The following is an 18,180-nucleotide window of genomic DNA, read 5'->3' as shown; positions in this document are numbered from 1 at the left end:
AAATTTACGAAAGACGTATCAAATAAACAAGCATCTTCTTAAGATACTTTTTGGGTATCTGAGGTCATTGAGAGCCTATTTCTGAAGTAATAAAACTTTTTTTCCTTCTCTCTCTGTATCTTTCTACATCCTTCTCTCTGTCTCTTTTCTTCTGCCTTCATTTTTTGTGTAGATTCCCCTTTTTTTAGCCCTGTGACATATATGTATAAAATAAACCTATGCTACTATTAATTAAACGACGATATTGATAAAATTGATAAAAAATCACCAAAATGATGAAAGTAAGCAATACCGTTACATCCCACAAAAGAAACATCCAGTATAAAAATTAACATAATCTCAACTTCCTATTACCTTTCTGATATATACTTCATAGGAATTCATAAAAATATATAATTCCCATGAGCATTTTTGTTTTATTTTATAGGAACAAAGCGTAAGCTAGCGAGAAAGTTTTTATTTTTATTTTATGTTTCTTTTGATATTCATTTCACATTAATTTTCAATCAATACGGAAATCTATTGAAAGTCCTCATCGAAGAAAACTTTTGCTAAAATATATATACTAAAAGTCCTCGATGATTTGTCAAAAACTGGGTCAAATAAAAAACAGATTGTATCAAATTAGGAGTTTTAAATTTACTTCGTTTATATATTTCCAAAAATTAAGTTTTTTTTTGTTTTACTTTTTTACTCGAAAATTAATAATTGATAAGTAATATGTGTTACATAATTTAAAAGTTATACTAAAAGGAATACATAATTTATATATATATATCATTTTTTTACGTCAAAATACAAGTATAACATCAACTAATAAAATCTAATTTATGAGACTGATGATGCAAATAAATAAAGAATAGTAAGACATTTTTGCTGTAACTTGCACAATATCCTTTAACAAGACACTTCTTCTATAAAAATTGCAACTTCATTTGTTATTCTTATATTTTGATACACACTTATTTATGATATATCCATTAATGAAATGTTTGTATAAACCGATTTTTGATATTTTTAATTTCTAGTGATTTTTTTTATTTCTATTAAAATTAGTCTTTTTTTTCGAGGTTCTAAAGGAATAGTAATTTTGTGTATAAGGATAAAATTTATTAAGCAAAATATTTTATTTCACAATTATGGACAGTAACATTATTCAAAACTATAAATTGGTAATTCTGTATAGGCCTTAAAAATATTGTTTTTCCCAGAATAAATCCGGTTCAAATTACTCTATTTAGAAAAACTGCCCCTTGAACCCCCTGCTCGGCCATTTGGTAGATGTAATTTTGAGTCACCATATTTTCGATATATATATAGAAATATATTTTCTTTTTGTTCAATGCAAAAAAAATCATACTCGTTCTCTGGAATGCACTTTTACCATGAATCGACATCTGAACCATATGGTAGAGGCCTATAAAAAAATCTTGTGGGGTCTGTTAATTTTTTTTTTTCTGTGTGCACGTTAGAAGGTTAAATTTTAGCTCGCAAGAAATATTATCCCGGAGTTTTTGTGTTCAAAGAATTTATAAATTTAAAATGAATAATTAAAGAATTGTCTTTTTGTAAATTAGGAATTGAAGTGTTTATCTGATTAACAAAAAAATGTTCCAAAAACTAAGGAAAATATTGTAAATACTAATTACTTTGAATTATTTAATATTCTGTCAAACAACTTTTTGAAATATTTATATTCGACGGCAAATTCATGATGGATAAAAAAATAACTTTTAGTATGTCATCGCTTGACTGAACCTACTTTCATTTATGGGGACTCCGCTACCAATTAAACGAAAAAAAAACCGTATTTCCTTTGTTAAGCTCTGGAATTTACATATATATGTTTTATAAAGAATTTAATTAAAGAATACTCATATTACATATTCCATTTCTAAAAAATACATATTGATAGGATTAATGTAAATTAAATTAAATTTAAAAAAAGAATATGTAATAAATAAACTGTCGTTTAATTTTAGGTAATCCTTTTAATATAATCTATTGCTGATTACAAAATTACAAAAAAAAAAAAAAAAGAATTGAATTCCTTATTCAACTTTTAATTCGAATTTTTTGACCATGTGCACACTTTTTAAAGGTTTTTAACAACTTTTGATTTAGAATGTGTGGTTATATTTTATATGCAATCATTCAATCTCAAGAAAATTCAATTTATATGTAAAAAGAAACAAAAAAAACACAATATTTGATTTTTTTTTAAAGGAATTACCCGTAACATTTTTCATTGTTTTTACGCCAAACGAGTAATTTAAAGGCCCACTAATTTAAACTTCAATTACAAAAGAGATAGTTTAGCTGAAATAAAGATTTGACTTTTTTTAAAGCATAAATCTATCCAGGTTAATTAATGAAATATTTAAAATCCTCTGATAGTTTTTTTATTTAATAAAAGATATAAACAAATTCATATAAAAATAAATAAATAATGGAACACGTGTTGCCGTTTTTAATTTAAAGTTCCGTGTGTTTTTGGGTATGGGGGAGGGGATATACCTTCGATGTACCTTTAAATGTTTAGATCTTAATGTTTGTCTAGCAGATAAATTATTTTTCCATTACTCTTTTCTATTTTTGAAGGCCATATGAAACTATTGTGACACCATTTTGGATTAAAAATATATACTTATGACAGAATAATGAAATAAGACTATAAAGTTCTTTAACACTCATACAATAAAAATGAAACGGGACTGAATTGTTCGTTTCGGCAAATTATATGAATAAACTCAATTCAAATTCAAATAAAATCCATTGTAATCGGTATATATAAATAAAAGAGAGATTGTGTGTGTGTATCCTTTATTATATGAAATAAAGTTTGTAGAAATTTGTCAAGCAGCTCGTTTGCATATAAATTTGCAAAGTAAAAATTGATGTTTAAATGAAATATCTGTCATTTTCTGAATATTTTCTCAAATTTTTGATTTTTTTTCTTTATTTTTTCCAATTTTCATCACAAGTCCATTTTCAGTTTTTTAGGAAAAAGTGTCAAAAGAAGATGCTTTTTGCGCAAAAAAATGCCGATGCAATATTTGAACGGAGTATTGTCGATTTCAGGAATATTTTATTATATAATTTTTGCAATATTTGCAAAAATAAACAAGTTATGGGGTTTTATTTTTTCGACAGTATTATCCTTCATAACTTTTTGTTTTTTGCAAATACAAAAAATTATTAGTAGTTCTGTGTTTCTGTTACAATTCCAATAAATGCTATTTTTTTATTAATAATAATAGTACTAAGGTTACAATAGGCCATGATAAGAGTTTTTTTTTGTGTGTGGGGGGCGGGAGGTGGGTTGAAGCTGCAATGATGAGGCTTTGTCAATTACCTTACTTAACCGAAATGATATAGTATAGTGTGAAGAATCCAAGAGAATTATGATCATTTGTATTTTTTTTGCTAGTTCATTTATAAAGGAAATTGTAAAAAACTCAGACTTGACTTAATTACTCTTATTTCTTATTTAAATGGATATCTCCTATCACAATATATCTTTATATTTTCAGAAAGTATTTTTTTAATATTATAAAATTATATATCCATGAGCTGAATAAACTCATTGGATTTTTCACAGATCTTGTCAAGAAGGTGATCAGGATTTTATTTTTTGAAAAAATCCATTGGGCAAGTAGTAACAGTTTTTTTTTTCATTCTGATCAAGACACTGATGATGGTACATCATCTGTCGCGAATAAATTTCTCCAAAGGGATGGTGATTTATACTTTTTACTGTGTAGGGACAGCCTTACACAGTTTTAAATAAAACCTATATCTTTTCACATATTTTTCTCGGGGTCAGTCTTGTCGTCAGGAATTCCTTGTTGGCCAAGAGATAGTCTGGATCCCAAAAATCAGCACCAGACCCATCAGAGTCTGAGTCACTATTGCATGCAATATGTGTAATCATGCTCTCAATGCGATTATATTTTACCTTTTTCAGTAAAAAGTAGCAGAAGTTATAAATTTGAAAAACCTAGACACAAAATGTGAAGAATAATTATACATTTTTGCCTACACGCCCTATGGGACTGTTTCCAATAACAAATCCAATGCCTGGCTGGACTGTACAGTCCTATTTAGATAACTTCAAAATCCTAGTACATATAGTAATCTTATTTGGGTTTCTGCAATTCTTCCTCAAAAACACATTGGTGACATATTGATAAAAAATTCCTTCACGCACTATCAAGAGCAAATTACAAGTTACAAATAAAAGTATTTGTAATGATTAAAGTTTTTCTATGGAAAGCTCAACTATCAAAGACATGTTCAGTGAAACAAATAAACAAAACAACGGCTAGTTTTATATTGATGAGCATTTTTGAAACGGGACCAAACGGTAGTCCTAGAGATTTAAGGGTTAAATTGTGTAGGAATTGATAAATGTTAATGCTTATTATTTTATGAACCTCTTATTGATTATTCCATCAATAAAATTTTAAACAATTCAATATCGTAAATAAAATATAAGCACATATTTGGAAATAGTATAAAGTTTACCAGGTAATAAATAAATTTATTTGTGATATACTCAAACCTATAAAAATGGTAAAAATACTCAAACAATTGAAATGAAAATTCTCATAAACAAATTTAATTTGGAAAACATAATACAGATACGTTATCAGCTTATCAAGTTTTATTATATTTGAAAAAAAGTAGATTTATTTAAAGTAAAATTTTGTTGATCTGTATAAATTATTATTAGCAAATTAATATTAATATAAATTTTAACTTCAAGATATTTGATGGGTCAGAGGGTATAAATGTAGTACTTAGATATCCACTTATATCCAAAGCTGCAAACTTAGTGGTAAATGAAGATCCCATCATCAGTATTTGAACAAAGTATTGGTCTATGCCACACTTTTTTTCAGTTACAGCTGTTGAGTAATTAGTATTCTTCAATACTCTAAAATTAATAAAAACAATTTCCATGTACTCACTCTTTTAATTGAATGAATTAATATTGTGAATATTGTAATGGGCAAAAAAATTGCAGACGTCATGAAAAGTGACTGTTTATTTTTTAATAAGTTCACTAATTGCGTTCTTAAAAGAAGCCTCAAGTCATTAAATCCTTTAAGCCTTAAATCTGTAAAATCCACAGCTATTGATAAAAAATTTCAAAAATCAATAGCTATTGTTATAAAATTTTTGGAAAAAAATTTTAAAATTACATTTTAAATGTGTAATTTTGAAAAAGAAAATGAAATACCAAATTTGTTAGAAAAAATTTCAAAAATCCGTAGCTTTAAAAAATAAATTATTTTTTTTGGACAAACATTTCTAAAATTAAATTTTTCGGGGAAAAATTTCAAAAATATATAGATATTCTGAAAAGATTAAATTAAAAAAAAATTACAATATTAAATATTCTTGTATGAATAAGAATTAATTTGGCTGGAGGGGGCTACAACCCCTCCAGCTCTTCCCCTACGGATACCCCTGAGCATACTTATATGGAAATTTCTAAGAATGTTCTCTGAAACAGATACGATGCAGGTATTAGATATTTTGTCCAATATACCCGTTTCCAATTTTTATACAATATTTTTGTGCCTACGTTTAGCTTTAATCTAAGTGGTGAAACTCCATCTGACTATTAATGCAGGGGGGGGGGAGGATTGCTTCAATCACGTTTTATTTTTAGAAAGATTCTTTTTTCCACTTAGACGACTATATGTTTGTAAAGGGCGTAGTTAAATTACTTATAAGTAGGAAAAACAATCTATATTGAGTGTTTACAGCCTTTCTCTCTATCTATTCTTTGAGAGTGTACATATTATGTTATAAATAATGTTTACAGGGTGGGGACTTTAAATATATACAAATTCAGGGTAATATATTTTCCAATTTATCTCCCTAAATTATAATAGCAATTCACAAATATTTTACTCTTAAATGAAGGGGACTATATTAAAGTCAATCACGTAAACCAAACACCTCAAGCTTCAATTACAGTCTGACAACCTTTTACTAATTCTGCTAAATGACTTTTTGGGCATGTTTGCCACTTCCTCGAGAATGGTAGCCTGTAAGGAGTTAGCAGTGTTATTTGCACGTTTATTGGACTTTCTTTAAGACACCTCACACATAGTAGTACAAAAAAATTAGACCTGGGGAGCTAAAAGGCCCCATTTCCATTAGTTTGTAATATATTAATTTTCTCGTTCGAATAACTTAATTAGGAGAAAATGCGTCAATTTATAATTTTAACATGATGTCAGCTCTATTAACCTCAATAATTTTAACCCTCTAGAATACTTATCTATTGAGTTATTTACGTCCTTTGGCGTCTACCCGGCACGGATACAGATAATAATCCCGGCGCAGCGTTCGTATTTGGAAAACATCTGAAGGAGTTTTTATTTTTTCTTATTCAGTTTTGCCAGCTTCATTTGATGAGTATACTCTCATAAACTTAAATATCAGGGCTGTCAAGTTATTGAGGTCTAAACTTGTTCTCGGTTTAATATCGTCACCCTGTTTATCTGTGTGAAAAAATAACAATACCTATATATATATTTATATATCTGATTTTCCAGACTTGCTATCATTGTACTCAAGTCCACTTGAGTAATGGACAAAAATAAGAGAAAACAAATAACATCATCTCATATATCCTGTTACGACTTAGAAAGTCAATGTGTGTGTTGTAAGAAACTAAGTAGTGTGAGATAGGTGTAAAAAAACTACTACTAAGTCTGCAATCCTATTAGTCCAGTTTAAAAAAAATGTATTGGTCCTAGGCCTTGCCATAGGCTTTTTATTTTGACAACAACATCCGAAATGAAGTAGTTACTAAATTTTAAAAATATGTGATACCTTAATCTAGGAGTAGGAGGTTTTTGGCAAGAATGTATAATAATAATCAAGTATTATATCTTCTATACCAGGGGTGTCTACAAGGGGGGCTGTACCCCCGCCTCAAATGGAGAAATTTAAAAAATCACTCCCATAAAAAAAAAAAAAAAATTAGCCCCCCTAGAAGAATTAATTCTTAGGATTTGTTTTCTAAAAAAATAGATAACCGATGAAAAAATTATAATTTCTTTTATAAAAAAAACAACCTCCAAAATAAAATCCTGTGGAAGCCTCTATATACTATTGTGTCGGTCTTTATTTTAGACCGAGAGCATAGTTCAGTCTGATCCTATCCAGTTCAGTTTCACTTATTGGTCAGTAAAGAAGGTAAAACTTATCTTTCGTGACGTTATTGAGGGGTTTTTCCTTTTTTAAATTATTTTATTACATGATAAATTAATTTATATAATTATGTTAAACTAAAATATACTTGTTAAATATTGCGTTATCAAGACAAAAATAATATTTTTGTAAGATAAATGAAGTATTCTCAATATATATACATATATCATATCTTTTATTTGGCGTAGTAAACCAATGATATATGTTTGAAATTTTCCAAGACCCTTCCCAAGGACTGAAAGTATTTAGGACCGGACACAAGGACTGAAAGTATTTAGGACCGGGCCCAAGTACCAACATTGCAAAGGATCGATAAAAAGATTAGACTGGATTGAATGCATAAGGACAAACATAACACTATTTCAAGCTATCATTAATTATTTTCTTTGTTTTTATTTTCTTCAGTCCCAGCTGGAAGTAAAGAAAATTTTGAAAGTAGCTATTACTGAAAGACCAGCATATCGGCCTTAGGACTGATAAATGGTGAAAAATAGCAGACATATTTTCAAAAAACTGAGAGGGGGGGGGGAAATATAAGACTGATTATGAAGGACGTCCTAGGACCGATACAACACCAATGATGCATTAAAAACTTCTTCTTTTTTTCTTTTTCTCTCTCTTTGTTTCTATCTCATTTTTTCTCCTCTTTCTTTGTTTTTATCTCTTCTAGCTGGGGCAAGCCAATATTTATACACTTTTATTATGAGATCAATTCAAAAAGGAGTTTTTTCCTTGAAATATTGTCGTGGCCTAATTTCAAATTAACAACGATATAGAACGTTTTTGGAGAGGCTCTTTTTTAAAATTAAAGTTCATTCTTTTAGCTATCCAAGGCAATACTTTTAAATTTTTTGAATCCATTCGCCTTGAAACTATGAGCCTCTGAATAAAAAACACCTACATTCTACTTTGAACAAAGATAATTCGAGTTAAAAGTATGATACATACATTTTTAAAATGTTTTTAGAAATTTTTAACATTCGTCTTTAAAAAATATTAATCTAATATATCCCCATCTTCAACACCGAGGGCTTAAAACAGCATTGAACCTTACAAATAGCCAAAAATAACAAAAAAAATATGGTCTTTTTCTGAAGGCCACGAGGCTATGAGAGAAAAAATAAGCCATATTTAGAATCAAGGGATCAAATTGTACTAAGTTGAGCATATGCTGTTCTTGTATATAGAAAAGAAAGTGCGATTTAATTGGATAGTGTTATTTAAATATAAAAATGAAAACCAAATCGTTAGACCCTTCACAAATCAATTGTAATGCAGCCATCGAATTTCAGTGATTAACTATCTTTTTTACTGCAGGACCTGTACAAATATTGTATTAATTGAAAAGCTTGAAATACGTTCATATAATAAGATAAGTATATTTAAAATTTTAATAAACTCTCTACAACCTACCTATTCAGCATCCGTGAACCACTTTTGGGTAACGACCCACCTAGTGAGAAATATTTATCGAACATTTTTTAATAATATTCTAGGTTTATCTCTATAAAAAACTTAGATATACTTTCCATATGGAAAGGGACAAAGGGATCCTTCGATATTCGTGCAGGGCAATATTTATTTCTGTGACTAGCAAAATCATAATAAAATTATTTGTGAACATAAATTAGTAATTGTTACAATATTATACAAATTTAAAAAGATAAATTGTTATTAATAGCATTTGAAATGGTTTAACTTTGAATCAATGGTCACTAGTTAATTTTGCCTCGAGTCATTTTGCAAAATTATTAAGCTCGAAATAATATAAATATAAAACTTTTAGGTAAAAGTTCATCCATCCATTGTCTCTACGGGAGATCGATTTTTAGAAAAAGAATCAAAAGCTCATTAGTTTAATGTACATGTATGTTAAAGACCTAGAGAGCACTTCAATTTTATCTTTCAAGCAAGAGAGGGGATTTTTACAATTTTTATATTTATTTGGAGGTTGAAATATTATTGGGTAGATATTTCTCTCAATTTTTCGGTATTTTATTTTGGAAAATCCTTATACATATATTATATTATAAATCAATTACTATCCGACAAAGTATCCCACTCTTGGCATCAATCGTTTTTGCAAGGGCGTCAGTCTTTGTCAAAAGGGGAAAAAAAAAATCAAATTCAAATTAATCTGTCGTTGTCGAATATTGGTATCACTGCAATAAGGAGAACACACTATATGATCATGCAAAGTTAGTTATAGCGTACAAGTTATATTTGGTGAACTCCTCTAACACAGTGGTCTCCAACCTTGTTTTAACTGCTGAACAGGGTGGGTTGAAATAATAATATTAATAAATGTGAATCCAATGTATACTCTTATGGAGCTTTATTAGGGGAATTGCTCCAATATTCCGATACTATTGTAATTAAGGAAATAATAACATCATCAGCACCTTGCTCTCACAAAATAACGCTATTATAACACATCAAAAACTGTCCGTAATATAATATCAAAAAGTGTCATAAACTTTTTTGTAACTAGGTGGTACCATATAGGAGTCTATTTCTAGGTCAGTTTTCTCCTTGGGTTACACTTTGGAATGCAAGTGGAGAGAATAAAGGCATTTAAAAAACAACTCAACTTAGACTTTAATAAAGGGGGACTTACTACTCTAACTACAGTTGGTATAAGAAGAACTGTATGAATACAAACTACAAAAGATCATTGCATTTTTGTTTGTTGCCTCTAAATCCAATGAGTCAATTAAAAATGATCAACCCAAATATAATTAACACCTAGTTTCCACAATCATTAATTATCATTTGTAATTTGCATTTATAGTTAATATTTTCTTCATCTCTCGCCAGCTGTAGATGAAGCAGTAGTTCCCCCCCCCTAATTATTGTGCCGGACTTAGAAAATAAATATAAATTAAATAACTAATTCATTCTTGCACTTATCGTTACTGATTGATTCACAGACAGGGGATTGGGGACCACTGTCCTAATATATTTATACAAAATTACTTTTCTATCACATTTTGTAACATATATTATACTGAAAAAAATATCCTTCTGTTGGTATTGCTGTTTTTTGGATTTTCGTACATATAACTTTTTCCGAATTTTGACTATGACTAGTTTGGGAAAGTCTTCAGGTACTAAGATATTAATCTACGCAAAATTTCATTGATCTACAATGTTATCTTGAGGAAGCACATCTCGGTTAAAGTTTGAAGGGAGACAAAAGTTATTTATTCCGTCAATAAGTATTTGCATACTCTATTAATCATTATTATGTCTTTATTAATTACGATAGACATTATTCTAACATATAAAAATATAATTAAAGTTTGTTGCTAAAGCTACCCTATGGAGTAAAAATAGAGAATAACATTAAGAAATTAGATTTTTACTTTCATAAAAGGAAAAAAAATAAAATAAAAGATGTGTGCTCTACGTGGATCATCATATTATTCTGATTTTTTTCTGATTTGTTTTGATAAGAGAGTTTTAGAAAAAAAATTAACACTTTTGGTAGGTTTAATAATTGTCTACCAAAATGTTTAGTATCTAAATTAAAAAGTGTTTCCCTTATTTTATAGTTTGATCGACCTAAAAATGATTTTATAGGACAGTGGAATTTTCCATAGATAATTTTTATACAATATGATAACTTTTCTGCACTAGCAGTTTAGGAATTTAAAAAAAAAGTTCAAATCAAACTGTTCTCATGTCCATCTTGCTAGAAGAATGGTGATGAAATAACTAATTAATAATAACATCTGTGCAATAGAAGCTATATGTATAATGTGTAGAACTTGAAAAATAAATTATTAATTAATAAATTTCAAATAATATGAATTAGACTAATTTGAATAAAAAAAAAACTTAAATAAATTTAAATAATGCGTCCTTAATTATATATTTATATTCTATGACTATGATACAAGGCACAGTTTATATACTGTTTTTATTCCTCTATCTACTAATACTACTTGATGTGTAATGTATGGTTGTGTCAAAGAAGGTAAAAGAAGTAATACAAAAATTATTAGAAAGAAATAAAGAAGCCAAACTGTTGCAGCCAAAAATGATGAAAAAATTACCGAGCCGCCATGAGTTTTCCCATGACCCCCATCCCCTTCCGCCGTTATTAAGGAGAGTGGTTGAGGGGGAGTGGTCAAGGGTGTAGTTGCTGTGGGCGATGTAGTAGTTGTTATAGCTGAGCTTTGCTCCTTGTTGCTGAGGTTGTTTAGCTCAAGTAATGCCGTAGGATTCAGGGGTTGAGCTTGTTCACTTATGGTTGCTAAAGTTCTAGCCTTTGATGAATCACTCGAGGATTGATTCGTTAGGGGTGGGGGCTGGGTTGAAGTGCAAGAGGGGGGAGGAGGTGAAGCAAGGCTAAGGGATGAGTGAGTAGATGATGCTGAGTTTGGATGCTGTGGAAGAGAGAAATTGGTTTGATTCTTGTCGGTTTTTACTTTTTAACAATTGTGAAATTAGTGACCAAAATGTACATTGTACATACTGAGCAAGAGGTGATAATTTGAAATCATACAAATGTGGTTTGTATTGTGTAGTAAAGTCAAAAAATGTTAAAGGTGCATGTGTGGAAACTATGCTTAATTAATTTCACTGACTTTGCGTAACAAAAAGTAATGTTCACTAACTGAAGTTGATGCTATTTTTTGCTTTGAAGAATTTTAACCAAAGCTAAAATATATTGTTCTGACATAAATTTCAAAAGTATTTTATTTTTATCAATTTCTCACACACAGCAAATGCTTCGTAAAAAAATGCTGAAAAATTGAAGTTTTAAAGATTTAGATTTTTGGAACAGAATGTTAAAAATCATGGCTTATTTTCAATGTGAAGATATAAAACATCAAGAGCATCTAGAAAAAATTATTTTAGATTACCTACTTTAAAAAAAATCTGGGTATATACTAAATTAAAGGTACTAGGAAAACTGCCCGTGGAGGATTGCACTGAAGGAAAATTGCCCGTATTTTGTTCAAACTTCAAAACGAATAATAACACATTATAAATTTGCGTAGTATTATTGCTGACCAATATCTAAACATACTTTGTTAACCTGCACAATCCGAGGGCTTGGAACTATTTTTTGATATTTGAGGGGTTCCTTGGATGTATGTGATATTTTGCCTTTTTGTTTTTAAATATCCAACACTTCCCCCAGAAACCCAGCCAACCCAGGATTTTTAAATTAGTGTGATGTGTCAGAGGGATTCCTTGGATTTATTGGCGGTGTTTTTTTTGCATTCCCAAACTACCCTTGGGTCAATCGGAGGAAGGAGGGCATTCAGTCATATTTTAAGAGCCCTAAGCTATTTATCCCTCCTCCTCTTCCTTACTAATCCTCTTGATCCATTTCTTAAACAATTGGATTGAATTCAAAATTCTGCAAGAAATTGGTATTGTAATAATATTACTCACGTTTGAAGGTACTCCCTTGGGGATGAAACAAACAAATATGTTTAGATATTTGTCATAAATAATATTAAACGAATTTATAATTTGTTATTATTCATGATGAAATTTGAAAAAGTACGGGGAATTTTACTAAATTGACAATTTTCCTACATGTCAATTTTCTCCATGGCAATTTTCGCCCACAAATATTTAGCTGTTATGTTTTTTGACAGCATTTGAAATATTGTACTCATTTGGCCACTATAACGGAAATTTCAAATAATAACGGTCATTATCATATTTTTGGAGTTTTAAGTAATCATGCTCGGAGATGATGCATCTAAATTCAAGAGCCATTATTTGTTGACTTTTACAATAAATTAAGTTTATATGAATAGAGAGGAGTAATACTCATAGATTTAGCCTTATTTAGTTATAGTATGTCTTCACAACTTACATTTTATATTTGTCATATCAAAGTATATTTTGTATTATAAAAATAGCCTTAAAAATATATAATTTAAACTATGAGCAAAAATATGTCAAATGATTATTCAACCAAAAATCTACATAACCAATATTGTTCTTCATGAATTTATAACTATTTTGTTGTGTCACTAATGTAGAAAAGAACCTATATAACAAAGCTTGTTTTTATTCATGAATATAAACTGTATCTTCAAAGACGACAAAATGGAAGCCAGAATAATCCTTGTTCTGGAAATACTGGCGAGCCAGAAGAGTTAAACTGAGATTTACAATGACCTTAGGATTAGCAAAAAGGCCGTGTATGAGATTAAAAAGAGATTTAAACCCCTTAGAGTCACCAAAAAGACTGGCCAAGGTCGGAAACGAACAGAAAGAATACAGGCCAATGATTATGCATGGCAAAACCGCCTGATTAGGAATATAGTGTGAACGATCCGCAGTATGGCAAAGAAGATTAATATGAGAGAGGTTACGCCCCCAAGGATCATTGAAGATTACTTGGGAGCTAAATCAAGAGGAAGAAACATCTATGGTGGAAAAGGAAAAAAGGTCGTCTAGAAGTTGCTTCTTTCTAAAGTGTACAACAACATGTGGCCTCCATGCTCTCTCAATTTTAATCCTTTTGATTATTCCAACTTGTCAAAGGTAGAAGAAACGGCCTGCAACAAGCCTCACGGTTCTGTGAGGTCTTTGAGGTTCACAATCAAGGCTACATGGACTGATTTGCCATAAAACTACATTTACGTAAGGTTTGTGTGTCTTTCAGAAAGAGACTGGAGACCGTGTTTAAAGCTGAAGGAGGCCATATTGAATAAAAAATATGGACTTGTGTTATTATTTTCTACAAATAAAATTATTTTTGTTCCCACTGTATTCACGAACTACTTTTAAATAAGGGTTTATAAACCATATTTAGAGTAAACTAAATATGGCAGATGGGACATTTAGATACTGACAAACACATACAAATAATCTATTTATGTTAACGATTTGCAGACTGTGCAAAATCGTTTATAAACAAAATCATTCTTGCATACAAATATTTTATATAAGATTGTTCAATTTAACTTTAAAAAAAAATATAAGTACTTCAAAGACGAACCAAAAAAATATAATTTATGAGTAGTTATGCAATAAAATAGTGTTTAATGGAGTGAAAACTACACAGTTTATGATATGGAAAAAAAAATATAAGGTACAAATTCTTAACAGTGCATAAACTCATAAAAAAATGAATCATATCCTTCACACCATTGGACCAATGGATCCATATAAACATATTATTAGATTTCCATCAATCACTAAACTTGTAGAATAATTTATTAAGCATTTGTATCATTTATCAGAGTAACTTTGTTAGATATATTTGATTAGAATTGGTGGGCATAGTATGTTTTTGTAGAAGATTAATGGGAATAAAATGATGTGAAAAAATAAATATTAGTTAGCATTTGTCAGAGTCAAGAAAGCAATGAACAAGAGGAAAAAGGTTATTAGAATACAAAAAGAAAAAAAATATTGTTAAACAGTAAGGATAGACATTGCCATTTACTGACTTCCTTGGGGCTCATAAAATTCTTTTTAACCCTCGTTTTTACGCAGAACTGGGTAAATGAACCTCAAAGATAAAACGCAATTAATGACATAATAAACAGTTGAATGATTATAATAATTACGTCATTTAACTTTTGTATCATTTTTAAACTATTCTCTCCATTTTGTAACCATAAGGTTAAATTAAAATGCTAAAAATACTTGTATAAATATAACGCATCCAGAAAAAATAAATCCTTATTTTTAAATAAACTGAACAACATGAGTTTGTCGTTTTAACAAAATATAATTCGTAATTCTGATAGCAAAAACAAATTAATTTAAAAAAAAAATACAATGAAATACTCATTAAAGTTTTGGGGAATCAAATTAATAAACATTAGTTTTTCATAAAGTAGGGTGTATTTTATAAATTAATAGCTGTAGTTTTTAATGACAGTATTTTTAGTTACCGTCATAACACGACAGTCCTCAAATATAAAAATAAGAATCCAAGATATGAAAACGAAAAACAAAGAAACGAATTTGAAGCAAAAAGTTAATTATACTCACAAAACTTTTATAAATAATTGCTAAATATAAACATAGATAGAGTGTTGTAAAATTAAATGTAATATTTCGGCTGCATCAAAAAAATATTTGCGAAAAAGGCCGACTTAAAGGAATAAGAAAGATTTTTATAAATCTTAAAGTTATATCAGTTGACTAACGAATAACTAAAATACCAATGGATTTATTACACCCATTTTTTAGATTGGATTATTTGTCCCACTTCCTCTATTGGTCACAACTAAGAATAATTTTGTGACTTTCTTTGTTAATCTAGATATTAAATGAAACAAAGGTTTTTTTTTATTTTGTATATAAAGACACAAAACAATGACACAGTACAAGGTTGTACATTGATTTACAAAACTTAGCACCTATTGTAGAGTAATTGAAGCTCTTATTTTTACAAAGAATAAAGGCAAACTAATACAAACTTTTGTTCTAAATAACACTAAAAGTGAATTGTGATATTGTAATTAGCTACCCATAGGGAAATAAAGGAATATCTATAATAAGTTTACTCATATATACCCGCGTTCAAAGATTTTGACCACATACAGGGTAGGGCGAAGATTTTCTTGCACCTCTTGAGCCTTCTGGCTTTCATATCCTCTTTCAGAAGGTATCGTGGGGTCCTTGCAAAGTAAACTTATCTCAAGATGTGCTTTATAGCCCTCCTAATTTTCCTAGGAACCACATAAAAGTCATTGGTGAGGCGATTCATTTACTTAGTTGAATCCTTCATGATATTCTTCTACAAACTTAAAAAGAACTTCGTATCCCTCATTAAATTATGCCTTTACTTCCTGACATACTCGAAAGGTCTTCTCCACTTAATTTCATTTTGACTAATTTAAAAACCACGCTCCCAGAACACTTAACAATGCCACTAACCTTCATCAGATCAACTCCAGTATTTAGGTAATTCGAAATGTGCTGTGTTTTTGATTGTTGCTCGCTCATGGTGAAGAAATAATGCAATTTCTGTATATTGAGTTAATATAAATAACTTTTCTATGGAAAATAGTCGACAAAGCAACGCAAATGGATTTCGTTTCGTAAAATTATTAAGCATCTTCAATACAAAAGACGAATAAATATTCGCCCTTAAAGTAAATTCAATAATTAAATTCTGACGAATATATCTTTTTTAACTGCAAGTTATGAATGTGTTGAACTTAAAGGTGGTAAAATTCCGGAGACCGGGAACAAGGGCAACACTGGTTTTTACGTCAAAATAAATAAATGTGTCTCCATATTAACATATATTTAGATATTATATGAGTCATTAGTTTTTTTCAAAAAATCAATGCAATGCACTCCCATCAAATGTTGCTACTATCCAAATAGCTAAAGACAGTTGCAACAGTAAAAAAAAAAAGGGGATTTAAATTAAGAACATAGATCTTTTTTTTAAATAAAAAAAATTATCCCCTTACTTTTTAATTTGTTAATTTAATAAATAACTTTTAATCTAAATAAATTAAGCAAAGTTTGTCTCTGAGCATGTATGTAACTACACACTTGAATATTTATAAAAATATCAACTCTTGGATCCTTCTAGAAGGATGCTACGTAAAGGAAATTGTGATATTTTATTATGTGAGCATGTAGTACAATTTGAGTATTGAGTGAGTTGATACAATTTGATTGAATTGTGTAAAACCTATGTTCGTTTTGGAGTTGAAAAAAGTCTTTAAAAGTATGATTGATTCAACAAAAGAGTCGTTTATTGAGTGGAAAATAATATTAGTATGTATTTTTATCTAAGAAATAACAATATATTCATAATAATGAAACTTTGCAGCCATTGAGCGTGCCCTTCATACAAAAAGTAAAAGAAAAAAAGTATAAAAACAAAATGTGGCTTAAAGTTATGCTTAGCAAGAAGCGTGTTAAATTAAAGTTTATCTATGTACAGCTAGAGAGAATAAAGTAGTCCTTGGTTATCACGTCATATTAATTTTATATCTCTAGCTGTTATTATTATGTCATTTTTGAGGAGAGAACATCTATGTATCGAGTAGCTACGTGTGAGTGTGCTCAAGAAAAATGGATATTAACACTGTAAATTTTTTCAGGAGCTCAGAACATTGATAGGAAAAGAAGAAGCAGAAAAATCAACACCAGACAACAATATGCACTGTGTTAGTAAGGTAACCAGGAGCTTGTGGTTATTCCACATGGCGTTACCTCACCAACATAAAATATCACACTGTATGTGGCTGTCAGATGTTGATAGATATTCTGCTTTTTTTTCTAATCAGTGTTATTAATATTGATTGGTTTGAATCAAATTAGCTCTTAATAAGCTGATAAGAATTATAAACTGTTATTTATAATTCGTTTCATATTTGGAAAAATTGGAACATGATTTAAAACATATTTGCAGTTTTTTTTTTTTTTAAATCTAAATTAAATTAAAATTCAAACTTCCTCGAAAATCCTCGCGAGTATTGGTGATAGAAGTAAATCAAATCTTTTATAAAACTCGAAAGGTAGGCCCGAGAGGTCGGGAGACGTATTTATTTCTATAACTACGCAGAGAATCGATAATTTCATCGTGAGTGATGGGTAAATCCAACTCCTCCATAGTGTTTGTACGTGCAAAATCACTGATTTTTCTTTCTCTCCTGTAGGGTTCCCATTTGCTGAATAGTAATGGTTTCTATAACGTTGTATCCTTGATCCTTCTCCAACCGTAGCAGAATTCACACAAGTTTTCAGACGTGTAGTCTGGACATCCGTAGAGGTTTGTGTAAAAATGGTTAACTTATCTCGTAATTTCTGTGATCTCACCCGTCGGTAGTCTAAGTGAAGATATTCTCTTTGATTGGACCGCTTCTTCCATATGTTTGAAGGATGATGCCACTTTTAAGTTTAAATCAATCAATTCCTTTTTGGAACGTATCAGTGCCCTCTTCCTATCGTATACCAGCAGCTCCTCCAGTTTTAAGGACGAGGTAC

At 29.5% G+C, this 18,180-nt stretch overlaps 1 protein-coding gene across 15 annotated transcripts in view; it reads right to left on the bottom strand.

Moving 5' to 3' along the window:
• SK (small conductance calcium-activated potassium channel) overlaps positions 1 to 18,180 on the bottom strand; it is a 456,472-nt gene that overhangs the window by 188,782 nt on the left and 249,510 nt on the right. For 8 of the 15 annotated variants that reach the window (XM_071887626.1, XM_071887624.1, XM_040711116.2 and 5 more), the window contains one exon: positions 11,295 to 11,627. The exons of the other annotated variants lie outside the window; for them this stretch is intronic. In XM_071887626.1, coding sequence (XP_071743727.1) covers positions 11,295 to 11,627 — 333 coding nt within the window. The remainder of the gene's footprint in view (positions 1 to 11,294; positions 11,628 to 18,180) is intronic. 15 annotated transcript variants of the gene reach the window in all.

The sequence above is a fragment of the Lepeophtheirus salmonis genome, chromosome 4 (assembly GCF_016086655.4).
Source record: "Lepeophtheirus salmonis chromosome 4, UVic_Lsal_1.4, whole genome shotgun sequence".
In the NCBI taxonomy this organism is placed as follows: Eukaryota; Metazoa; Arthropoda; class Copepoda; order Siphonostomatoida; family Caligidae; genus Lepeophtheirus; species Lepeophtheirus salmonis.
This window is presented reverse-complemented; position numbering and strand designations above follow the sequence as displayed.